The sequence below is a fragment of the Cervus canadensis genome, chromosome 26 (genome assembly GCF_019320065.1).
Source record: "Cervus canadensis isolate Bull #8, Minnesota chromosome 26, ASM1932006v1, whole genome shotgun sequence".
NCBI lineage: Eukaryota > Metazoa > Chordata > Mammalia > Artiodactyla > Cervidae > Cervus > Cervus canadensis.
The window spans coordinates 50499912-50523798 of NC_057411.1; the positions used below are offsets into that span (position 1 = coordinate 50499912).

General features: G+C 60.7%; 3 protein-coding genes across 3 annotated transcripts; 2 read left to right on the forward strand and 1 right to left on the reverse strand.

Annotated features, from left to right (window-relative positions):
- Nucleotides 1–2399: 2399 nt before the first annotated feature.
- Nucleotides 2400–4477, reverse strand: ADRA2C (adrenoceptor alpha 2C). The gene has a single exon (XM_043448333.1). The coding sequence runs from the start codon at nucleotides 4323–4325 to the stop codon at nucleotides 2940–2942; it is 1386 nt and encodes a 461-aa protein (XP_043304268.1). The 5' UTR covers nucleotides 4326–4477; the 3' UTR covers nucleotides 2400–2939.
- Nucleotides 4324–23791, forward strand: LOC122428166 (collagen alpha-1(I) chain-like). Its single transcript, XM_043447974.1, has 8 exons — nucleotides 4324–5093; nucleotides 5154–5344; nucleotides 10081–10184; nucleotides 10835–10924; nucleotides 14621–14856; nucleotides 14912–15019; nucleotides 17373–17978; nucleotides 22931–23791. Exons 1-8 carry the CDS (start codon nucleotides 4324–4326, stop codon nucleotides 23226–23228), a joined length of 2403 nt encoding a protein of 800 aa, XP_043303909.1. The 3' UTR covers nucleotides 23229–23791.
- On the forward strand, nucleotides 7647–10870 carry LOC122428359. Its single transcript, XM_043448334.1, has 2 exons — nucleotides 7647–10184; nucleotides 10835–10870. Exon 1 carries the CDS (start codon nucleotides 8004–8006, stop codon nucleotides 8994–8996), a length of 993 nt encoding a protein of 330 aa, XP_043304269.1. The 5' UTR covers nucleotides 7647–8003; the 3' UTR covers nucleotides 8997–10184; nucleotides 10835–10870.
- Nucleotides 23792–23887: the final 96 nt, after the last annotated feature.

The following is a 23887-nucleotide window of genomic DNA, read 5'->3' on the forward strand; positions in this document are numbered from 1 at the left end:
CCCAGCCCTCAGGCCCCACCCCCGGAGCTGGGGGCAGGACTCAAAGACTGGAGCTGCTCTTCTGAAGTGTGAACAATCCTGCCTGCTCCAAGCGACTTTTTTTTTTTTAATTCCATACTGAGCTGTGAGGGAATATTTGGATTATTCTTCTCCCCGCCCCCCGCCCCTCCCCCCTGCCGCCTTCTACAAACTCATCAGTTGAATTAAAATACAGGAATGAATTGTTTAAACGAATGTACGTCTATGCTTGTCTCTGAGAACTAACTACATCAGTGGTGGGCTCTGTCCAGGACAGCACTGAAGCCAACCCCCCCCATCCAGCACCCTGTTTTCCTTTAACCTGCTTGTGGGTGTTTTTTTGATTTTGCCTGAAACCTCGGGAGAGCCAAGGGGAAGGAAGCGGGGGGCAGGAAGGTGGCGGAGGGCCATACTTCTCCAGCAGCAAAGCCCAGGGGTCGCCCCTGCTCACGGGACCGGAGCTGGGGTGCTCGAGGCAGAGATCTCCTGACCTGTACGTTTCCAGGCTCGTGGCGGGCTCTGCCCTCCCCATCCTGTGGGTCTTGGCCCAGACAGTCAGCTCTGGGCCTGCGTTTTCTCAACCCCAGACGGGGGTGGACAGTGACGGTGCCATGGAGCAGACACCAAGGTGCCCGGAGAGAGGCAAGCACCTCAGGGCATCTTTGCGTCCGTGACCATGCGCAGTGCATGGGCCCGCTGGACGAGGGCGGGACCCGCCTCTGCATCGCAGAGAAACCTCTCTCCACGCGGGCACCCTCGGGCACCCTCGGGGAGTGTCAGCACCCCCGCTTCACTGACGGAGCTGGAGACGGGGAGCAGGGCGACTGGCCCATCTCCCTGCGGCAGGCAGGGTGAGAAGCCAGGTTCTGTCTCTGTTTATCCAGCTGAAAAGAAAGCCTCTCCAGGCAGCAATTATGATCAAGTGGTGAACATCTGTTGGCTGAATGGGGCATTAACACCGGACGCCTGCGTTCCCAGCCACAGCCCTGGAAGGTGCAATGCTCAGGATTAGGGACCAGGAAGGGGAAGGGTTTGCCGACACTCTTCCATGGGTTGTGTCCCAGCTACATACTCCTGCCAGAGTCTTGGGGTTCACCCCCAGGAGCAGGGGGAGGGTGTGGTATCACCCCATTGCACTGGGGAGGCAATACCTCTGTCCGTCAGGCTCTCTCCAAGGGAAGGTCCCCGCTCTTGAGCCACCCGCCCCCCATTCAGCCGGTAAGTTGGCCCCCAGACAACAGGCCTGAGCTTCCAGCCCTGCCCCACTTGACGGGAGCGGAGCAGTGATGAGACTCAGAGGGGGCAGGGCTTTACCGGGGGCTCGCTCAGCAGTCCTGGTGAGAGCTGGGCCTACAACATGGACACTCCGTCCAGGCCTGGGTGATGCGGAGGTTAGGGAGGTTGCCACCAGCCTTGGGCAGCCATTTCCTGCGCCCCTCTGCCCACCGTGACTCCAGTCCATGAGAGCTCTTCCTAGCGGGGTATCCTGAGGGCCCGTAAGTTGGGGTGATGAGTCCAGATAGCTGCAGAGTTTCCCCACAGGGTCCGCCCTGGCATGTCGGACCAGGAAAGGGGCCTGCTCTGGCTCCGGATTCAGGGGAAGGGGGCTTGAAAAAGCAGGACCCAGGGCTGACCCCTCCCGGAGACAGCCATCCCAGGCCAAAGGCAGGTGGGTGGTGATTCAGCAGAGCTGGGCTGGCAGACAAGGGCTGGGCAGGGGAGGGGACATATAGGAAGGCCGGGAGAGGCAGAGTGGGACGGGAGAGTTGGGTGGTCAGAGCAGGGACCCCTGGCACTGAGCCCCGCCCGCTCACTGAGCATGCGTGCATGTGTGCGGGTGTGTGCGTGCGTGTGTGCGTGTGTGTGTGTGCGTGTGTGTGCACACGGGCGTCTGTCTCAGAGGTCAGCCTCGTGTCCCTCTCCCACAGCTATCCCAGGAGCTCCCAGGCTCTGTGTGGGGGGCTGGAGGCGCCAGGGGGAGACCCTCTCTGATCCTTTCCTCTCTTCTAGCCGCCCCTCCCCAAGCCTTAGCGCGGGATGAGGCCAGACTCCCTGGGGGCTGTTGAGGGCTGGGCATGGGTGAGGCTGGCTGCGCTGAGGGAAGCCTAGATTCAGAGAGGGGTGGGTATGGATGGAAGACCGCTCTCCAGCACCTGTATTTGCAGTTAATCTGGGGTCTCTTGATTTCCTTGGTCTCTGGGCCAGTAACAACACAAGCATTTTGAGCATATTTTCTGGACATCTGTAAGACAGTTACCTTTAAACAAATACCCACCCCAACCTGATGCCAGAAAAGGTGGGAGGTGGGGGGTGTTGGGTAGGGTGAGGGTCTGGAAGGCCCCCCACACCCAGGGCTGAAGGACTGACATGGCACCCACCACTTAGATTACAAAGGTTTATTTAGAAAAAGAGTTTGGTTGTTTTGGCTGTCAGTCGTTTTTGGCAAACAGTTAAATACTTTGGGTAACCAAAGATTGCCAGTGCCTTGGTTCCTCCCCCACCCCCACCCCTGGAAAGCCACCCACGAGGTCCTGGGAGGTCAGCCCTTGCTCAGAGGTGGAGAGGGGGGTAGGGTGGCATGTGTTGGGGGCGGGGAAGGCTCCTTTCTCGTCAATTTGGGAGGATAAACCTAGTGCCAGTGGGGTCTACCACCTGGCCCCACGACCACACTTGGGCGGGGGCCCCTCCTGGGAGCTGGATTCAGGCCTAGAGCCCCAGAAGCCGCCCCTTGCTGAGACAGGAAGGCAGAGGGGTCTCCCCTCTCTCCTTCCCCCCTCCCCGGGGGCCTTGCAGTCTCTGGGCCCTGTGTACCCTCCCCTGCACCCCGAAAGCCAATCCATCCTTGAGTCCCTGGGAGGCCGGCTTTGCCCGCCTCCAACAGGAGCTGTCCAGGGCGTCCACGCCCAGCAAGGGCGCGCGGGTCACTGCCTGAAGCCCCTTCTCCTCCGTCGGAAGAGGATGTGCTTGAAAGAGCGCCGGAAATCCTGGTTGAAGACGGTGTAGATGACTGGGTTGAGCGAACTGTTGCAGTAGCCGATCCAGAAGAAGAACTTGAAGAGCGGGCCGGGCACTTGGCAGGCCTCTCGGCAGATGCCGTACAGGCTGTAGGTGAAGAAGAAGGGGAACCAGCAAAGCACGAACACGCCCATGACCACCGCCAGCACGAAGGTGAAGCGCTTCTCCCGCGCCTGGGCCACCTTGCGGCGGCACACGCTGCTGCGCGCCCGGCGCCGGCGCGACAGGAAGAACTCGACGGAGCGCGAGCTGGCGCGGGACAGGCGTCCGCCGGGGCCTGGGGACCTCGCGGCGGCCAGCGCGCCCGGCTCGGCCGTCACCATACCGGGGCCCGCGCCCTCGGCGTCCGCGGCCCCCTCGCCGGCCCCGCGCGGCCGCCCGCCCCGCCGCAGCGCTCCCCGGCGCCGCCGTCTCTCGGCCGCCGCGCTGCTGTCCTCCGGCTCCACTTCGGCGCGCGGGCGGCGCGCGGGCACACAGTGCCCGTTCTCGCCGGCGCCCAGCCCGTTCTCCGTGGTCGGGGACGCGCCGTCGGGGCCCGCGGGCTCGCGCTTCTCGCTGAGCGTGCGCGTACGCAGCTTGGCCACCCGGTAGATGCGCGCATAGACCAGGCCCATGATGAGGCAGGGAGCGAAGAAGGAGCCGATGCAGGAAGACAGGATGTACCAGGTCTCGTCGTTGAGACCACACTGCGGGTAGGCGGCGCCGTCGGGCTGGCGGTAGAGCGAGACGAGCGGCGGGAAGGAGATGACGGCCGAGATGAGCCACACGGCCACGATGGTGGCCTTCACGCGGCGCGGCGTTCGCTTCAGGTTGTACTCGACGGCCTGGGTCACGGACCAGTAGCGGTCCAGGCTGATGGCGCACAGGTGCACGATGGACGAGGTGCAGAAGAGGACGTCTAGCGCCAGGTACACGCCGCACCACACCTGCCCGAAGTACCAGTAGGCCATGAGCTCGTTGGCTAGCGAGAAGGGCATGACCAGCGTGGCCACCAGGATGTCAGCAGAGGCCAGCGACACCAGGAAGAGGTTCTGCGGCGCACGCAGCGCGCGGCTGGTCAGCACCGCGATCACCACCAGCACGTTGCCCACCACGGTGAAGACGATGAGGAAGCCCACCAGGGCCGCCAGCCCCGCCACGGCGCCCGCCGAGTACTGGCCCGGGGGCGGTCCCCAGGGGGCCCCCGAGCCGTTGGCGACCCTGCCGCTGCCCCAGTCGCCGGCGCCGCTCGCGTTGGGGCCCGCCGCTGCCGCCGCCGCCGCCAGCGCCGCCGCCAGCGCCGGGGACGCCATGGTCCTCCCGCAAGCTACGCGGTCCCGCCTGGAGCCGGGGCGCAGTCGCGGCAGCTCGGGCGCCCCCCAGCCCGGGTCGGAGCCCGCATCGCCGCCTGCGCCTAGGGCGCGCCCGCCGGGGACAGCGGCGCCCCGCAGCCGGCCCTCGGCCGTGGCGGCCCGGCTAGCGAGCGGCGCGCCGGAGAGCGTGGCTGCCCGGCTCCCAGCCGCCGCCGCCGCCGCCGCCGCACGCGTAAGTGCAGAGCAGGAGGCGCCCGGAGCGAGCAGCGACGCGGCGGCGAGGGGGAGGGGGCAGGTCCCGGGGTCCTCGCGCGGCCCCGCCCTCGGCCCGGTTCACGGGGAGCGCCCGGGCCGCGAGCCCGCGGCGACTCGGCGCCCGAGCGGGCGTGCCCGGGCGGCCCCGCGGCCCCGGCACCCGGCCGGGGCGCAGGCTGCAGGCGGCGGCGGCGGCCCGGGCGCTCCGCCTCCCATCCGGCCGGCTAGGGCTCGGCGCGCCGGGGCGCGGGCCCCCGCTGCTCGGGGCCCCCGCGCCCGCGCGCTGCCTCCGGCTCCAACTTTACTTTCCCGGGCAGGGCGCCGGCGCCGCCGAGCGTCCTCCACCGGCTCCTCCTCCTGCCGCTCCCGGCGCGGGCGCCCCCCGCGGTTCGCGCTCCGCCGTGCGGGCGCCGCCTCGCCTGCCTCGGCTCGCGGGAGCTGCGCCGCCGCCGCCTCCTCCGCCGCCGTGCGCTCGGCGCGAGTGTCGCCGCTCCGGCTCGGCTTCCAACTTGGGTAGAGTTGCGCAGCGGGGCGGGGCGGGGCGCGGGCGGGCGGGGGCGGCCTGGCGGGCAGGCCAGCGCCGCCGGCCGGGGAGGGGAGCGGGCCCGGCAGCCCGAGCCCGCGGCCGCCTCAGCGAACCTGCCCGCGCGGCGCCGGGGAGGAGCCCGGGGCGGTGGCGCGGGGCGCGCGCGCCCGGCAAGGGCGCCTCCTCCAGGGCCGTCCGCAGCCTGCGCTCCGGGGCCGAGTGCCGGCTGGCCTGGGCGGTGAGTTCTAGAACCCTGCTCTTTCTAAGACGGCCGCCTCCTCACCTGCCCGGGTACACGCGCGCGCTCGCCGCAGCGGTGTCGGCTCGGGGGGTCCGCGGCTTGACCGGAGAGCCAGCCACTCGCAGCCCGGCGGAGTACGCGACGCGGCTAGGGTGCGCCCTCGCTGCGAGGGCCGACTCCCGTCTCTGGGGGATGCTCGGGGGCCAAGCCGCCTCCCCACCCCGGCCTCTGCTGGAGCGTGAATCATGACGGCGGTGCCCGTGGAAGCCCTGGGCAGGCTCCCAGGCTCTGCACCCTTGTTGGCAGTTCCCGAAGTTGAATTCTTAGCTCCATAAGCCCTGCTTTTTAAAGGCTGGGGGATGTTCTGTATCTCTGCCTCTGACAAAAGCCCCAAACTGAATTGCCAAATGAGGGGCTGTTTGGCGTGGGAGCCACATTTCTGCTTAGGGGTGAGGTGTTGGTGTAACCCCCGCCGACCCCTGCCCCACGCCCGTGTGCATCTGTTCTGCAGTTGTACACTGCTGCGTGCTGGCCCCCACCTCCAGGCAGCCCGAGGTCTGTGAGATACGGAGCCTGGGGGGAGGACCGTGGTCCAGACCAGGCATTTTTCACTCGGACTAACGGTAAGACCGTTGCTCCCAGCAGAGCAGAAACACCCGGGCTGGCCTGCAGCTCTCTTCGAATTCTCAAGGGGCGGAGGGGACTGGGGTTGTGTCTGGGGAGGGGGGAGGGGGATGCCCCAGGGTACTAGGAGGGTAACTCAGAGAGGGGTTGGAGCCGCACACACACACCCCACCATGATGCCTAGAACTGTGCCCTGGTGCAGGGCTGCTTCTCTCTGCTCTGAGCTCTGGAAAAGCTCAAAGGCCTTCCCCGGAGAGCAGGCTGTCTCAGCGGAGAGGCTCACGTGGAGCACCGACGTCCTTGTTAACATGGTTCCACTGATGGGGCGGGGCAGGGTCAGGCCAGGGCCAGGCTGGAAATCAGATCGTCCGGATGGCAGACCTGCGGAGGAAGGTTAACCCTCCTGGGCCAGTCCTTGGCATTTATGCAGTTTGGGGAGCAAAGCCATGATCGCGTGTGACCCAGGGAAGATAGAGGCCCCATCCTTGTGAAAGGTCCTCTGGTCCTGGAGCCTGAAAGGTGCCACCAGTCAGGGTGCTGAGGGGTGCACTCTGCAGGGAAGACCCCTGCGCCTCCATCTTTGGCTCGCCCTGGCTCTGTCTGGATCAGACCTTCTGTCTTGAATGCTGGCTGTCTGGGGTCGATGGTGCCACGCACTGAGATGGGTGCAGGGAATGCCATCAGTGCCCTGGGGCGGCTCCTCCAACCTGGGAGTGGGGTTATCAGGGAAGGCTTCCTGGAGGAGGTGACCTCTTGAGCTGCCTTTGGAGAGTGAGGGGAGTTATTAGGAAGTGAGAGGGCCCTGTTCATTGTGCTCCTTGGGGTGGGGTTGGGCTTTGTCCTGGTGGGCATGTCCTCGGAAGGGACACGGTGGTTGTCACATACAGGTTTTGGAGAGGTCTGCCCTGCCATCAGCTGGACCGCCATGTGGGCCTCCTCCTGGCCTTGAGGGAGTCTTATCTTTCGAGAAGCACTTTGGGGGCTGCGTCCAAGGGTCCTGCTCCATGCGACACCCTACGTGTCCACAGGCAAGGCCAGCCTAGCATGAGGGATTTGAAGGAAACGCAACGCGGAGCTCCAGGGGCCCCAGAGCAGACAGCACATCCCACCGCCCAGGCAATGGCTCTCCAGCCCGGCCAGGCTGGGAACTTCTGGAGAGTCTGGCCGGCCGAGTGACCCAGGCCCCTGGCGGACACTGGGCCGGCCTTCTGACCTCAGACAGCAGACAGTGCCTGGCTGGCCGAACTGGGAGGAGGCAGGAGGAAGGGCCGCTCCTGAGGGTCCAAGGCCCAGAGGCGAGGGGTGGCAGAGGGCCTGGTCCCTGCGGAGTCCTTGGGGTAGAGAGCCCTGGCCTGGATGGCACCGCGTGCAGGCCTGCTCCGTGCGCTGGAGGGAGGCCCCGGGGTCTCGGCTGTGCGCCGCGGGGCTGGAGAGGCCTCTCACCCTGAGACTGAGCGTGAGGCTTGACAGACTGCTCCCCGCTGCCCTGGAGCAGATGGAACCTCCTGTGCCCTGGGAGACTGCCTGTCCCGGGGGTCATGCCCACCGGGCCCGGGCTTGGCAGGACAGGGTGGGTGCCAGGAGGGTGCTGTGGAGAGTCAGGCTGCGCTGCTGGGGAAGGGGGCGTTGGGGGCGTCTCAGGAGCAGACTGTGGAGGTGGATCATGCTGGGGCTATAAGGGTGTCCTCACCTTCATCCCCTGTGACCCATGGCACGCTGGGTCCCGGGCCTGCTCCTGGGAGGGGGGATCTGGGTGCGGTATCTCTGTAAGGTCTGTGCTCGAGTGGCCTCACCTCAGGTGAAAGAGGGGGGGATGCGTCTCCTTGAGCTGCACCCTGAATGCGCAGGTATGCGTGTGCACACATGCACACATAGCCGTGTGTGCACAAATGCACACATACATATCCGTGTGCACACATATCCACGCACACCTAGGCTTGTATCTTCACACACACTCACACGCATCCAGGAATATGTAGACACACAGCCACGTACATGACCATGCATTCACAGAAGCATCTGTGTGTCAGCGATGCACACACACACATATTCGTGTACCTGCAAGCACCATGTGTGCACACCTACCCACACACGCATGCACAGGTCACACGCGCTATGCTCATACATGTATGTGTGCGCACACACATCCACACACGTCCAGTCACACATACTGTGTGCTCACATGCAGGAATTTGTGTGCACATACAAGCATCCAGCACACAGGCGTGCCTGTCCACATGTGCGCACACGTTCCTGCACACACCCACCCATGCGCTGGCACACGTGTGCACACCCACACACGCACACGTGCCTGTGGCCTCGCTCACCCTCCCAGCTGCAGGCAGGCTGTATCTCTGGTGCCCCAGCGCGGGCAGCTCTTCCAGGCGTCGGGCTGGCTTCCACCTCGCCTCCTCAGCCTCTGCGGGAGCCCTTTTGTCCCTGCCTGCCGTGGACTTGGGGCTCCGTCACAGGCCCTTCTCCAGGCTGGCAGCTCTGCCCCTCTATCCTGCGCGCTCTCCTCTTCCTCCAAAACATGAGGCTTGAGATTCCTCCCCGGGAGGCCTGCCTGCTTTCCCCAGCTGGCTGGCGGGGAGCCCGCTTCACTGGGCTCCTGTGTGCCCCTCGGGGCAAACCATCATCAGACCTCATCTCTGCCATGGGCTCTTGCAGATGGGCCACATCTCTGTCCCTCTGCCTGGGGGGAGGCCTCACTCAGCTCGCGGTGGAAGCATGCAGGAGGAATGGGTGGTCCGAGGGGCCTGGTGACCTCCATCCTCCCCAGCCACACTGGATGCCGGTGGGGTCGCCCGTACGGGTGGCGGTCGGCGGAACACAGCAGCACTTCACCCAGAGCCAGACCCGGCCTCCCCGCCCGGCGGGCCCTTCTTGGCTCCATTCTGTGGAGGTCCTGGATTTACGCTCCTGCTTATCCCCTTACCTTCTGTCTGGCAGCCCGAGAACCTCCTGCCTCCCATGGCCTCTGTTTTCCCATCTGTCAAGTGGGGCTATTGACTGGATGGTGTAAGGTCCGCGCCAGCTCCTCCCCAGCTGGGCCTCCAGCCCCTGGGAGTTTTGCTGTGTCTGCGGTCTTTGCCCTCAGCTGGTGCCTGCAGGGAGGGGGGAGGGCCCTTGCATTCCGCTGGCTGGTGCGGGGCCAGGGGTGGGCCAGCCCGGCATTCCAGTCTCGGACCTCAAGACTTGATTTGTCCCCAACTGGTCTGAGGATATTGTATCCCCAACTTTACTTGTAATTTCATTTTTAAAGCTGAGGCAGGGGGAAAAAGGCAGCTTGCTTCCTCTCCCCGCCTCTCCTCGAAGAATTCCAGAACCGCTTTGTCTTGTCAGAACGCGGCCGGGATCTGCATGCACTAACTCCACTGCGATATCGATCACAGTGATGGACTTGGCACCGCTGAGCTCCTCCAGGGCTGGCATGGGGCCCTCTGGGGGAAGAACGGCTTTGGGGACCGTCTTGGACTTGCAGGGAGTGTAATAGATTCAGGCTGCGAGTCGGCATGCTTGTGGAGCGTCTGCTCTGCGCCTCGCTCAGCCCGGGGCCTGCTGGGGCTCAAGCTAACATCCACCCATCACACGGGGGCCTGCTCAGGGCTCCCCTCTGCCCGCCGCTCCGGGCTGACCGGTCCTCTGTCCCGGGCCTTGCTGCTGCCCAGACGCCAGAGCCTGGCGATCGGGGCCCTCCGTGGCCTGGCCTTGATCTGGACTCTGGGCTTGAGCTGACCAGGCATCGCCTTGTGAACATCCCTGTCTGAGCCCGTGAATGGGGACTATGGAGCCCCCCACCCCCCGCAGCAGGCGAGCAGGTTCTCCGGAAAGATGCACACAGAGCTCTCAGCCCTGGGTGCCCGGGCAGCGCCTGTCTCTGCTGGTGTTCCCTGGGCCTGGAGCACCCGCCCCCGCCTGTCACCCACCTGGGCAGGTGGGAGGCACAGCGCCACGCCCCCTCAGCACTGGGGTGGGGGGGCTCCTCCTCGGAGTCCCCCACAGGGTCCCTGGCCCACGGCAGCCACAGGGCCCCTTGGCAGCTCCGGGGGTCATGTCCTTGGGAAGCGTCACCTGCAGCTTCCCCTCCGGCCCCTCCTGTTCTTCAGCCCCTGCCCGTCAGCGCTCACGAGCCGCCACCCTTCGGCCAGGTCCTGTCCTGATCAGTCCCTGGGTGATGGGCCCCCCTCACCCTCCTCGCATCCCCCTCACGGTGCGTGCTGGGTAGCATCCCATCCTGTAGATGAGGGTGGAGGCCGGGTTGCTCCGGATCACGCATGGGTGCGAGCTCAGGTCCCCTGTCCTGCTGTCTCCACGCTGCCTGCCATCCGCTCACCGGTGCCTCCCTGGCCGTTGGCCTCGGTTAGTGGGGGGCCTTGGAAGGGCTCTCTGAAGGGGTGAGCTCTGAGGGCCTGGCATGATCCTATCCCCAAGCCAGCCCCCCCGCCCCCACCCCAGTCTGCTCTCCCAGAGCCAGAATCCTAGGCCCAGCCCCCATCACTTTTTCTGAGCTTCAAGGTCTTCCCAGCACCTTGGGGGCTCCGCATTCATCCGGTGGGCATCTCCTGGGCACCTGCTCTTTGCCAAGTGTGGACAGCGCCCACGGAGAGACCACAGCACCCCCCAGGCCCAGCTGAGGGCTCGGGGCACAGGCCCCCGACCTCCAGGGGCCTGCCGGGGCTCAGGGAGGACCTCCTGGCAGGAGGAGGGGCCCCGCTCAGACTGGAGGGCGAGGCGGCAGGGTGCTCCGGTGGCCGCAGTGACCCAGGCCCGGGGGCGCACCCCCTCCTGTGTGAACGGGGTGGGACGTCACCGCCTCACCCAGGCTCCTAACCGGGTGGCTTTTGGTTTCTTGTTTTTCAGGCTCCCAAGTCGTTCCTGACTCTTCCTGATGCCATGGACTGCAGCATGCCAGGCCGCCCCGTCCCTCACCGCCTCCCAGAGTTTGCCCAAGTTCGTGTCCGTTGACTCAGTGATGCCATCCAGCCATCTCATCCTCTTAAAGATTATCCTGTCTGGGCCTGACCTGATCAGGTGAAGCCTTTAGAAGCATCAAAGTGCTCCCCTGCTGGCCACGCAGAAGAGAGGCAGTCCCGGGGTGAGGACCTGAGTGTGGCCTTTACAGGCTGAGTGGTCCCTGGAAAACCACAAGAAAGCTCACCTTGGCCACTCAGCCTCTGGAAACTGAACTCTCTTGACAGCTGGGTGAGCCTGGAAGAGGAGGGGTGGTCCCTGGCCTTGGGTGAGAACCTGGTCTCAGCTGACACTGTAATTTCAGCCTCCAGACCATGAGCAAGGAGTCAGCTGGCCTGCACCTGGACTCTTGGCCCATGGAAACTGAGATAGTAAATGTGTGTTGCTTTTAGCTGATAAATTCATGGTGCTTTGTTATGCAGTGGAGATCATGAACGCACTTGCATACCTGATTCGTTTTGATGGGGGAGCAGTGATGTGCCCTGGAAAGGTGGACACCCTTCCCCAGTGGCTGGAGAGAGGTCACACGACCCGGGCTCACGCATGAGTCCTCCCTAATGACAGGCAAGAAATGCACTAGAAAACTCACTGCCTTCCTTCCCGTTTGGTCATGGATGTGTGATGATGTGATACCTGGAGCTGCAGCAGCTCTCTTGGGGCCATGAGGAGATGATGCCAACACTCACGGGGGAAAAGAGTCTGTGTCCCTGATGCTGTTGTTCTTGAGCCTCCAAATGAACCCACCCTGGAGCCGGCCTTTGGTCAGACTTCTGCCAAGGGAGACGCTAAGCAGCCTCACTGTTTAAGGCCCTTTGGGAGGAGGGTTCCGTAGTGTGCACTGGACGCGTCCTAGCTGATTTGCTGTGCACAGCCCTCTCCTGCCTCCTTTGAGAAGTACTGTGCAAGTGGGCAGAACAGCGCTGAAAACCATCCACACCCTCTTCTCCAGAACCCGTGGCCAAGTGACCAAAAAGGGGAGTTTGCTGATGAGATTAAGTTAGGGACTTAATTAAATTAGGGAGATGAGAGATTATCCTATATTATCTGAGCAATCCCTACACGTGGTCACATCATCTCGAGGGCCCTTCTAAGTGGAAGAGAGATGATCACGGAGGCAGAGGGTAGGGCGATGGGAGGAGGGCCACGAGCTCAGAGATTCAGGAGCCTCCAGAAGCAGGTGGAGACGAGGAGACGAGATTCTCCCCAGAGGCTCCAGCGGGAACCAGCCCCGCCAGGCGTTTCATTCTTCTGGACGCCAGAGCTGTGCAGTCATCAGTTTGTTGTTCCAAGCTCCTAGGCTTGTGCTCATTTGGTAAAGCAGCAGTGGGAAATGCATGCAGGCTCCGTGGGTGTTTGGGAATGAATGAATGAATGAGTGCAATAGTTAGGACATGAATGAGTGCAGTGGTTCAAATGGACAATGGAACTTCGTAAGTGATCGGATCAAGCACAAGGAATTGAGTCTTCGTGTGATGTTACAAGCCCCCTGCCCTTCCCAAGCCTCGGTGTCCCCAGCTGTGAGTTAAGGGATAGGACTCAGGGGTCTTCCTGGGCGCTTGCAGGCCCTTTGAGTCTAGGAGGACTTTGTTGGAGCTGGGAGAGTCTGACAGAAGGAGATCAGAATGCCTTCCTTGTTACAGCTTCTTAGCCCTCATTTAAAAGCAGACATTTCATTTCCAAATGCATGGGAGTTTTTAAAGTATCTTTGATATTAATTTCTCATTTGAATGCTTCCTTCTCTACAATCAACCTCTGTGTTTTATTCAGTCTAACTTTATCGAGGCTTTCTCGGTGGCTAAGCCGGAGATCTCTCTTGGTAAATAACACACTGCTCTTGAAAATATGTGGGTTATTTTAAAATACCTTTTGATTTTGATCTCTAACGGAATTGCACAGTAATAAGAGAAGAGCCTCATTATGATTTCAATACCTTTAGGCCATGAAATTTCTGCCCCTGGTCTTATGTTTCCAGATATGTTCTAGCATCTCCTGGTTTACAGTCCGTGGGAACGTGAATAGAATCTGTATCCTACTCTTGTTATGAAAATGTATAAATCTTACGTTAAATTGTTTCACAATGATTTTCAGGTCTACTATATTCTTCTGCTTCTCTGTACATTCATTCCATTAATTTCTGAGCGTTTGATATTGAAACTCCTACTAAGAATCTTCACTATAATATATAGTGAAACTATACGTAACTTTGTTCTGTATTTTCCAAGTGAAAGTGAAAGTCGCTCAGTCGTGTCTGACTCTTTGTGACCCCATGGACTATACAGTCCATGGAATTCTCCAGGCCAGAATACTGAAGTGGGTAGCCTTTCCCTTCTCCAGGGCATCTTCCCAACCCAGGGATCGAACCCAGGTCTCCCTTATTGCAGGCAGATTCTTTACCAGCTGAGCCACAAGGGAAGCCCAAGAATACTGGAGTGGGTTGCCATTCCCTTCTCCAGCGGATCTTCCCGACCCAAGAACTGAACCGGGGTCTCCTGTCTTACAGGCGGATTCTTTACCAACTGAGCTATCAGGGAAGTCTCCTGTAAATGTGTTACCATATTTTCATCACTTAGGAAAAGAAGTCAGTCCTGCCAAATTCAAGTTGGAAGGTGGGGGCTCAAGGACCGGTCAGTTCTGGTTGGAATGAGCTGGCCCAGGAGTCTCAGGTCATCCCAGGGGAGGCTCTGTGTCCCCCACAGGTCAGGCTCCCAGGAGAAGAGAGGAGAGGAGCCAGGCTGAGCTGGGGGCATCTGGGCTGAAGAGGCAACTTAAGCCAGCTTGGTCTGCAACCTCTGAGCAGCTAGCGGCCTTTGGATGAGTGGCTTCCCCTCTCTGAGCCTCCTCAGAGCATCTGAAGGATGACAAGGGATCCTCTCTGTCGGGTGCCTGGAAGGATGACACCTTCGCTGTCAGCCCAGGTACCTGGCTTGTGGGAGGGAAAGAGGCCTCGGAGGAGGGCTGATGTTAGATTTTTCTTTATATATCTCTGTATTGTTTAGCTTGTTCTGAGAGCTTGAGTTACTGCGGCAAATTAAAAAAAAAAAATTTCTAACAAAAGAGAACGAAGATTTTACCATTGCTGGGGCTTAGCGAGCTCTGGGTACATTTTAATTGACATTGTCATCATGATGATCACTCTTATCCCAGCTGAACAAGCCCACTTTGCAATGGCCCTTCAGGCCTGTCCCCAGCCTGTGCTTGCACACCCCAGGCAACGGGGAGCTCACTGCTTTTTCTGAACAATACAGTTCATCTTAGGGGAGCTCTGATTCCAGGCTGGCCCCAGGGGGGACACAGGGAGATCACCCTCCTGCCTGCTCCTGTGGGCTCCAGGCTGCCTTCCTGGGAGGGTGCCTGGTCTCTGGTTACTGAAGGGGCCGAGCGGTGTGGGGGTCCCTGGAGAGGGGGCTTCTGTCCCTGGCCTTGACAGCAGAGGGGAGGCCTCTGCCTCTGCCCCACCTCAGCCAGGTGGCTCCCAGCACGACCCTGGAGTTGGCCCGGGGCCTCCCACTGGAGCCAGCCCTCACCCGCCCCCGCCCCCAGGCCCCTGTCCAGGGCTGCCTGGAGCCCTCCCGGGAGCTGTCAGGACCATCAGTCAGCAGATTCGAAGCCTCCCATTTTACTTCACGCTCACGGAACTTGTGAGAGCTGGGCGCTACCAACACCCCCGCTTTGCAGACAGATGACAAAACGGAGGCTTCTGGGGGCGCACACGGCAGCCTCGGTCCCCCAGAGTATGGGGGCAGGCCAGGACTCAGGCTCAGGCCCCTACCCCCTCCGGCCTCACTGCCCACAGTGGACGCCTCTGTGGTCACCACCCCTTCCAAGAGAAACACCCCCCTCCCCGCTGCAGGGGCCCTGGATCCATGTGGGGGCCTTCTGTCCCCCCAGAGCAGTCTTTCTGGGGAGTTCCCGTTAGCCACGTCTGCTCCAGGGCTGGGGGCTGCTCTCTCCCTGTGGCCTATTCAGGACGGGCACCCGCGTGCTCATCATCCCTTCAATCCCAGCCCCCGACGTGGTGATGGATGAAGGAATGAACGGGATTTCCGCAGACCCCGCCACAAGGAAGGCCCTTTCGTTCCTGCTTCCTGCTTGAGATGGTCCCGGCCCAGAGAGCCTGACTTCTCTATTAAAGCCCCATCTTTCCCTCTGCTTTGCTGCCTTTCATTCTCTGAGCACCAAATATGTGCAAGGTTCATAGAGGGCGAGAGAAGGGCTCAAATCCCGTCCCTAATGGTGACCAGAGGTGACGGGCGCCTGGGATGCCGCCCGCTGTCGTGGGCGAGGGGAACGCGCAGGCCACGCCCAGGAGTATCCCCGCATCCTATTGGGTCAGCATCTCCGTGTTCACTGAGGGTCTTCTCTCTCCATCCTGAGGCCTGACGCCTCCTATGGCGTTGTCCCCTTCTAGAGTCTGGGGAACGTGCCTGATGGGAAAAGTTAAACAAATGAAAGCAATGTCATGCCCACGATTTGTGAATCTGACCGTGGCGGATGTGCGCTCCACAGCTGGAGGGGGTTTAGAGAGATTGCCGTTTTGTTTGGCTTTGATTTTTCTCAGATTGGAAAATGAAGAGCCATTGACGTGTTTGGGAAAACAAGCTAAGAAACGCTCACACCACCCTGACCCTGTGAAGCCGCTCCAGCCTCCTATGTTGACCCTGATTCCCAAGTATTTCTAGAAGGCGGGGGGGCAGGCCCAGCTGTCCTCACCACTGCCCAGAGCACTGGAATGTTTGTGTTGGAGCCTGGACACTGCAGGCTCGAATTCAGCAAGATCTGCTATGTTTTCTTCTTGAGTTTTCCTTCCCAGAAAAGCTCTGGTTTAAACTAGTAATTCGTCACGGGAGGGAAGGGGACTGCCCGGGACTTAGAACTGTGAGTAAGTCAGGGCAGAGGTGATGCACACAGAAGTCTGGGCAGGACCAACACGGTGGCCTGATGGGGGTGAAGGGTCCTTGCCTTCCACCTTTCCTTGGCCATTCCCAGCAAGCAGCTCCCACCTCCAGGTCTGCGTTGGCTGCTCTAGTTCCCGCCATTGCCATCACCTCCGTGGTCCACTCAGTGGGGGTGGGAGGGCCTCATCTGCCAATCACAGGGCATCCTCAACTGGAGGATGCCCAGAGCCCTTACGCTAACACCCTGTTGGTTAGAATGTGGTCACGTGGCCATATCTTCCACAAAGGAAACTGGGAAATGTAGTCTTTAACAGGGCAGCCATGAGCCAAGATTAAAGTATTGAAGATTTCCCAACCTGGGCATCGCTGACATTTGGAGATGGGAACTTCTTTGTCAGGGGGCCCATCCTGTGAATTGCAGGATGTTTAGCAGCATCCCTGGCCTCTCGCACCAGAGCCAGTAGCATCTTCCAGTCATGACAGCCAAGAGTGTCCTCAGACATTACCAAACGTCCCCAAGGCAAAATCACTCCTAGTCGGGAACCCCTGGGCCGAATCAAGGGTCCCAATCTCTATGTCTGCAGCACCAGGCAGGAGTGGGGCTGAGGGGCTGGGGGTGGGGCATGAAGCCTGCCTCGTCAAGAGAGAACAGCTTCCTCTGGGGTCCACTTTGGCAGGTCTCATGCAGGAAGAAGACACAGGTCCAGTTTTTCATGCGAAATAGCCTCAGATCTTACTGATGACTCCATGGAATGTAGCCCACCAGGCTCCTCTGTCCATGGGATTCTCCAGCCAAGAATACTGGAGCAGATAGCCATTTCCTTCTCCAGGACATCTTCCCAACCCAGGGATCGAACCTGGGCCTCCTGCATTGCAGGTGGATTCTTTACCATCTGAGCCACCAGGCAAGCCCTTACTGATGACACCTAATTAAAAAGTGAAAGAAGCTGCACGGTTTTTATGAGTTGAATTGTGACCCCCAAAAAGAGCTTCCCTTGTGGCTCAGATGGTAAAGAGTCTGCCTGCAAGGCAGGAGACTTGGGTTTGATCCCTGAATTGGGAAGATTCCCTGGAGAAGGAAATGGCAAACCACACCAGTAATCTTGCCTGGAAAATCCCATGGATGGAGGAGCCTGGCGGGTACGGTCCGTGGGGTTGCAAAGAGTCAGACACGACTGAGCGACTTCACTTTCACTTTCAAAAAGGTATGTTCCAGTTCAATGCCTGGAACCTGTGAAGATGCCCTTATTTGGAAACAGGGTCTCTGCAGATGGAATCACATTCAGTGACGTCATGCTGGAATGGGGTGGGCCCTGATTCAACAGGGCTGGTGTCCTTACAAGAAGAGACACAGGAAGAAGAGGCCAGCTGAACACAGAGGCCGAGGTCGGGGTGATGCCTGGGGCCACCAGAAGCTGGAGGAGGCGGGAAGGGCCCGCCCTGAGAGCCTCCAGACAGGGGACCACCCTCCGAGCACCTTGATCTGACCTCTGGTCTCCAGAGCTGTGAGATTAAGCCTCTCTTGCTTTAAGCTGCCTGGCTCGTGGTATTCTGCGCAGCAGTCACAGGGAACCAACTCAGCGGGCCAGTGCCGCTGCGCCTCTGGGCGAGGGGCTTCCTGCAGCCCCCGCCCACACCCCCACCTTGACAGGCTGGCCTGTGGGGCTGGCTTCAGCTTGTCGTTTGAGACCAGCTACACGAAGTGGCTGCACATCTACCAGACCCTTACCTCTGGGGTCCCTGAGACAGCAAGACAGACCAGACGGACAAGTCCAGCCACACACACCAGAGGCCGAGCCTGACACCCCCGAGAACCTGGCCAGGAGCGGGACGGTGTCGGGAACACACCGTCAGAGGGCCCTCCCGCCTTGCTGCCGTCTACGTGCAGTGCCGCTGGGTCCTCTCAGACTCTCGGTTTCCTCATCTGGCAAATGGGGAGAAAGTTTCCCTGGGGACAGGACAGGCCTGCGTGAGTACTGCCCAGCCTCTGCACACCAGGTGGCCGTTGATGCCTTGCTGGGTCACTCAAGTGAACCCAGATGCAGGGACCAGTGTGTCGGGGCCTGTCGGGGACCAGGGGACGCAGAAAACCGCGGAGGACCGGAGAGCAGGTGGGAAAGTGCCGACTCTGCAGAAATGTGAGCTCCTCTCCGCCTGAAGGCGGTTGAGCTGGGGTCAGGGTTAGGGTTGGGGTTGGGATTAAGGTTGGACTTAAGGTTTAGTCAACAACAACACAACAATGGTGCTGAGCGTTTCAACTGGCATTTAGCTGGGGTTTGGTTGGGGCTAAGTTTAAAAATAGGATTGGAGTTGGGATGGGTTAGGGTTAATCTTGAGGGCAGATCCAGTATTTAAGATGCAGTTTGGATCAGGATTAGGCTTCGGGTCAGGTGAGGGTTTGGGTTCCCTGATGGGTCCGCAGTAAACAAATCAGGAAACGCAGGAGACCTGGGTTCGATCCCTGGGTCTGGAAGATTCCCCTGGAGAAAAGTGAAAGTGAAGTCCCTCAGTCGTGTCTGACTCTTTGCCACCGCATGGACTGTACCTGCCAGGCTCCTCCATCCATGGGACTTTTCCAGGCAAGATTACTGAAGTGGATTGCCATTTCCTTCTCCAGGGGATCTTTCCAACCCAGGGATCAAACCCAGGTCTCCTCCTGGCTTGCAGGCAGACTCTTTACCATCTGGGCCACAAGGAAAGCTGGATGAAAGTGAAAGTCGCTCAGTCCTGTCTGAATCTTTGCGACCCCCTGGACTGCAGTCCATGGAGTTCTCCAGGCCAGAAGACTGGAGTGAGTAGCTTTTCCCTTCTCCTGCAGATCTTCCCAACCCAGGAATCGAACCAGGTTCTCCTGAATTGCAGGCGGATTCTTTACTGATGGAGCTATCAGGGAAGCTCCGAGAGAAGAGAATGGCAGCTTACTCCAGTATTCTTGCCTGGAGAATCCCATGGACAGAAGAGCCTAGCTGGCTACAGTCCCTAGGGTTGCAGAGAGTTGGACATGACTGAAGCGATTAAGCGTGCATGCCTGCAGGAGAGGGTCAGAAGCGGGCTGTCTGGGGTGAGTTAAGGCAGAGCTGGATTTGAACCCTCGCCCCTTGCTGTGGCTGCAGAGACCACCTTGCGTCTCCCCGTGGCTCTCCTGGTCTGGCCCCTGAGCATCCAGCCTCACCTTCATCCAAAGCTCCGTCACCTTTGACACCTTGCCACTGCCCAGGCCTCAGTTTACCTTTATGAATGCGTGGCTCCTCCCTGGTTTCCTCAAGGCTCTCCCAGCTCTAAAATTTCTAATTAGGCAGCCTCCTCTCCAGGCTCGAATTATGAGCTATTGTCATGCAGGAACCCAGGAGTACAAAGATACTTTCAAAAATAGAGCAGAACAAAAGATGAAGATGATAGCGTCAAGCTCTGGTATTATACTTAGAGAAACTATTTAAAACCCAAATACTTTTTTCTGCCGTGTGTTCATCAGAATTGCTCTGGGAAACCGTGTGTGTGGCTTCCACAAAAGGTTTGTATCGACAGGACATGTTATCGTTCGATTTCGAGGAAAGAGGAGTAATTAGATGCCTCGTTCCAGATATTGTTTCAATTACAGCAGAAAATATATATATACAAATTCCAGGAGGAAGCAAGTATCTCGTTTTCATTCCCAAGAAGGCGCCCTTTCCTGATGTCAGAAGAGCCCCACAGTAACAGGAAGGAGGCGGGAGGCCCTGGGGATTTGGTGGCCCCTGCCCGTCTAGGCTTCCTCGTGGCTCCGCTGGTAAAGAATCTGCCTGCAATGCGGGAGACTTGGGTTCAATCCCTGGCTTGGGAAGATTCCCCTGGAGAAGGGAAAGGCTACCTACTCCAGCATTCTGGCCTGGAGGAGTCCATGGACTGTATAGTCCGTGAGGTTGCAAAGAGTCAGACATGACTGAGCGACTTTCACAGCCACGGCCCTTCTGGAGGAGGTGAAGGCGACATCAGGTGCATTTTGGAAATTGAAGGCATCACTTGGTATGGTTGCAAGGTGGGCCGGTGTCCAGCAGGGGGCAACATCCAAGGCCCCACCCCTCCAGACTGCTAGGCCTGGCAAGCTGCAGCCCATGGGGTCGCAGAGTCGGACACGACTGAGGGGCTGAACCATAGCAGCACAGCTGTGGACAGGGGCGTCACGTCAGCCGCAGCGATGGCCCGGCCAGCCTCACCCCGCCCTCCACTGTCCGCCCGTGGGACTGGCCCTTCAGTCTCCCCCTCACCCAGAGGGACCCTTGCAGGTCGAACTCTGAGCCCACTCTCCCTGCGGCCTCACGGGCAGGAGGGCGTCTGAGCCGGTACACAGAACCCCCACCCCCAGCAGTGTGGCTGGGCCCTGGCGCCTCCCTCATCCCTCCCGACCTCACACTCTTTGCTCCAGGAATGCCAGCTACTCTGCTCTGCTCTGTTCCTCCCTGACGCCCCCCCCGAGCCTCCCCACCTCCACACCTTCGTGACTGGGACCTCTCTGCCCAGAGCACTCTTCCCAGCGTGACCCTTCACAGCTCTCTCTAACTCGTCTGTCAAAACAAGTTCAGCCACTTCTTCCAGGAAGCCCTCCTGGAGCTCCTCAGGACACCGGAGGGCTGCCAAGGCCCCGTCACGGGGGCTCATTATCTCAGTCTTCCTGGGTGCCTCTTCGTGAGCTCAGGGCTCCTCGGGGCAGGAACCCAGATGCTTCACTTGCAGCATCCCGGGCCCATTAGAGGGTGGAATCCTTCAGGAAGACTGTTGGATGGACACATGAGTGGGCGAGCGGGTCAATGAGGATGACCAGCCTGCTCACCGGTGCACAGGCTCCAGTCATCAAGCGGAAAGAGTGAACATCCGAGTGGACAGAGTGAATGTCCCCGAAAGTGTGGGGGAAGCCAGCTCTCACAGACGCTGGCTGGCCTGCTGGGGGCAGCGAGGAATCAGGGCGGCATCTCCCCACATCCATGCTCAACAACCCAGGGTGCCTGCCCGGCCCCCCAGCTGCACACAGGCCTCACAGCATCAGCACTGAGCTCCTGGCCGGCGCGGCCCCTGCTCCAGACAGACAGACAGACGGACTGGGCCCCGGGAGCCGTCCACACTGGCAACCCTCGACCTCCCACCTCTCATCTCCCGAGGGGCAAACGGCGGTGCAGTGTGGGCTGGGTCACAGGGTGCGAGGTCTGTGGGCACCTCGCCGTCCACTCCCTGGACGCCCGCCCTTCCCCGCTGGCCTCTGACTGCGTCCTGCCGAGGCCCAGCCGCTAGGTAAGGGCTGCAGGGCGGAGGGGCGCGGTCCATAGCTGCTCCCTGGGCAGCAGCGGGCAGGCCCTCGGGCCGGTTTGGACCGGACGCCTCCCTGGACCACAAGGCCCCACCTTCCTACACCCAGGCCATCCCGTGGTCCCTGACACTGACCGTCAAACTCACGCCAGGCGTTCCGCTATCTGCTGGGAGCCAGGCAGAGAGCATCAAAGATGGCCTGGCCTGAGAAGCCAGGGTGGGCCAAGGACTGAGGTCAGAACAGGACGGGTCGGTGTATGGCGATAACCCTTCAGACAGTGTTCAAAGGCCGGAAGGAGGTAGATCCCCGCCCCCCACCCAAACACGGTGGCTCTGGGGGCGGCTGGGGTGATGGTGGTGGGAGGCCTGGGCTCGGGGCCTCACCCTCTCAGGACGGGACGTGCTGGGGTCACGGTGGAAGCCCATGTGGACGGGCAGCGTCCAGGACAGCACACGTGCTGCCTGCCAGAAACTCGACGCAAGCATCGCCAGAGTGACACGTTGTGGGGACCGACTCCTCTGTGCCTCACCTCCACCCCAGGCTCCCAGGCTCCCCTGGCCCCCCTCCTCCAGCCCCCTCCTCCCTCCCCCCACGCCCCCCATCTCCAGTGTCTCCAGAGAGGTCAGCAGGACCCACCGTGGATGGGGACGCTTGCGTCCGCGCTGGCCTGCGTGCAGGCCTTGGAAAACCCGCGCCCGTGTCTATTTAAGCCATTTGGAGTGGGTCTCCATGGAAACCACTGCACTGGGGGACTCCACACAGACGAATATATTCAAGGATCAGGGCACGGGTGCCGGGGAGACCGTGGCTTCCTGCAGTGACCAGCGTGGGGGTCCTGGGGACTGAGTCTTCTGGGGAGGACACGCTGAGGCCTGAGTCCGGAGGATGAATGTGAACCCCAGAGGGTCCGGCTGGACGTGGGGCTCCTCCCCACAGCCTGACACGAAGGATGAGTGGCCTTGAGCCGCGGCGTGACTTGCCCATGCCCTCCAGGTCATCCGTGAAAGTGGGAAGGCGTTAGTCGCTCAGTCGTGTCGTGGCCGACTCTTTGTGACCCCATGGTCTGTACATGGGATCCTCCAGGCAAGCATGCTGGAGTGGGTTGCCACTCCCTTCTCCAGGGGATCTTCCTGACCCAGGGATCGAACCCGGTTCTCCTACACTGCAGGAGAATTCTTTACCATCTGAGCCACCAGGGACGCCCTGGTCATCCCATTCACCGCCCCTGACTTGGTCTGTCTGCACGCTTGTAACAAAAGCCCACAGACGTGGTGGCCCCATGAACCACAGACGTTTACTGCTCACGGTTCTGGCCGCTGGAAGCCAGGGATCAGCGCGTGCAGTCACGTCCGGGTGAGGACCATCTTCCTGGGTTACTGCTGGCCCTTCTCCCCACGTCCTCTTGAGACTGGGGGACTGAGGGGCTCTGTCAGCCTCCTCTACAAGGACATGGATCCCACCCACAGCTGGAGAGTCAGACCACCTCCCGAGGCCCACCCACAGATACCCTCAGGCTGGGGGTAGGAGTTCAGCGTTTGAGTTGTGAGGGAACAGACACTCAGACCACGCCTGAACCTCATCAGGCTGCTGGGGAGGGGGTTAAAGGGCACAGCATGTCTGAGGCCTGGCACAGCCTGGTACTCAGGGGGAGGGGGGACCCGGGGAGCCTGGCACGTGGAGGCCAGGGGTGAGACTTAATGCCCACGTGCAAGTCTGCACTTGTGGCCGTGTTCCGAACAGAATGTCCTGCGAGATCCCAGCCTGGGACCAGTCATCAGAAACGCCCATGAAAATTCCATCTCCTACCAGCAGAGAGTTCGAGGCCCCTGCAGGCCTGAGTGGTGCCCGGGCCAGGCTGTGCCCCCAGAGGAACTCGCTGCTTCCCAGGCGCTGCTCAGATGTGGCTGAGACGCGCGAGGCTGTAGGTTTGTATGTCTCCGTGCGTCCATCGCCTCCCAAGGGCTGGCTCAGTCTCCTTCACGGGAAGCAGGTCGCCATCCAGGGGTGTGGGTCCTGGCCGCTGGGGAATCTTGTGAGACAAGGGAGGGATCCCCCCTTTCTGACTGCGCCCCGTTTCCAGGGACCAGGGGTGCTCCGTCCTGGACCTTGATCCAAGGTTACGTTTCGTTAAAGGAAAATGCATTCATTTTAACTTTGTGGCCCGCCACCTAGAAAGTGACGTTTGGCACATGAAAGATTCCAGAACCAGGGTCTCTGGTGCGAAGCTGTCTCTGGTGGTGGAAGGTCAGGGTCACAGACACGTACCCTTCATGTATTAGAACGTGGTCTTGGCGGCCCTCCGGGCAGAGATTGGAATCACAGGGCAGGACTGGGGCCTGGCTCTGCCGCTTCACCGCCCGAAGCCGTGGTTCCCTCACTGTATCAGGGTGGGGGCCCCCCCAGTGCAGGGCACACGGCACCTCATCACCATGTGACGGCCTGAGCAGGCCCAGCGCCATGTGCCTGAGGAGCCGTGCCCACAGCCCCGGAGGTGGGCGAGGTTGGACCCCCACCTCCTTCCCGGCCAGGTCCCTGCCCACGGGGGCTGCTCCGCGCCTCCGTGTAGGGCTGGCTTTCTGCCTCAGAACTAAATCCACTGTCTCATTATTCACCCGCTTCCGGCTCTTTCATCACTGGCATTGTTGCTTCGGGACAGACATGTGGTTGGAGAGGTGGGTGTGGACGCTCCCGTGTGTCCAGCAGGGACTCCTCTCCCTGCTCTGGGGACCAACCCCCGCCCTGTGCATCCCAGTCTCAGCTGCCCTTTCA

Coding starts and splice junctions, on each gene's coding strand:
- LOC122428166 (XM_043447974.1), top strand. CDS start 4,324: ATGGTCCTCCCGCAAGCTACGCGGTCCCGCCTGGAGCCGGGGCGCAGT. Junction 5,345..10,080: donor AGTGCCGGCTGGCCTGGGCG/GTGAGTTCTAGA, acceptor CCTGTTCTTCAG/CCCCTGCCCGTCAGCGCTCA. Junction 14,857..14,911: donor AGTCTTTCTGGGGAGTTCCC/GTTAGCCACGTC, acceptor TGGCCTATTCAG/GACGGGCACCCGCGTGCTCA.
- ADRA2C (XM_043448333.1), bottom strand. CDS start 4,325: ATGGCGTCCCCGGCGCTGGCGGCGGCGCTGGCGGCGGCGGCGGCAGCG.
- LOC122428359 (XM_043448334.1), top strand. CDS start 8,004: ATGCACACACACACATATTCGTGTACCTGCAAGCACCATGTGTGCACA.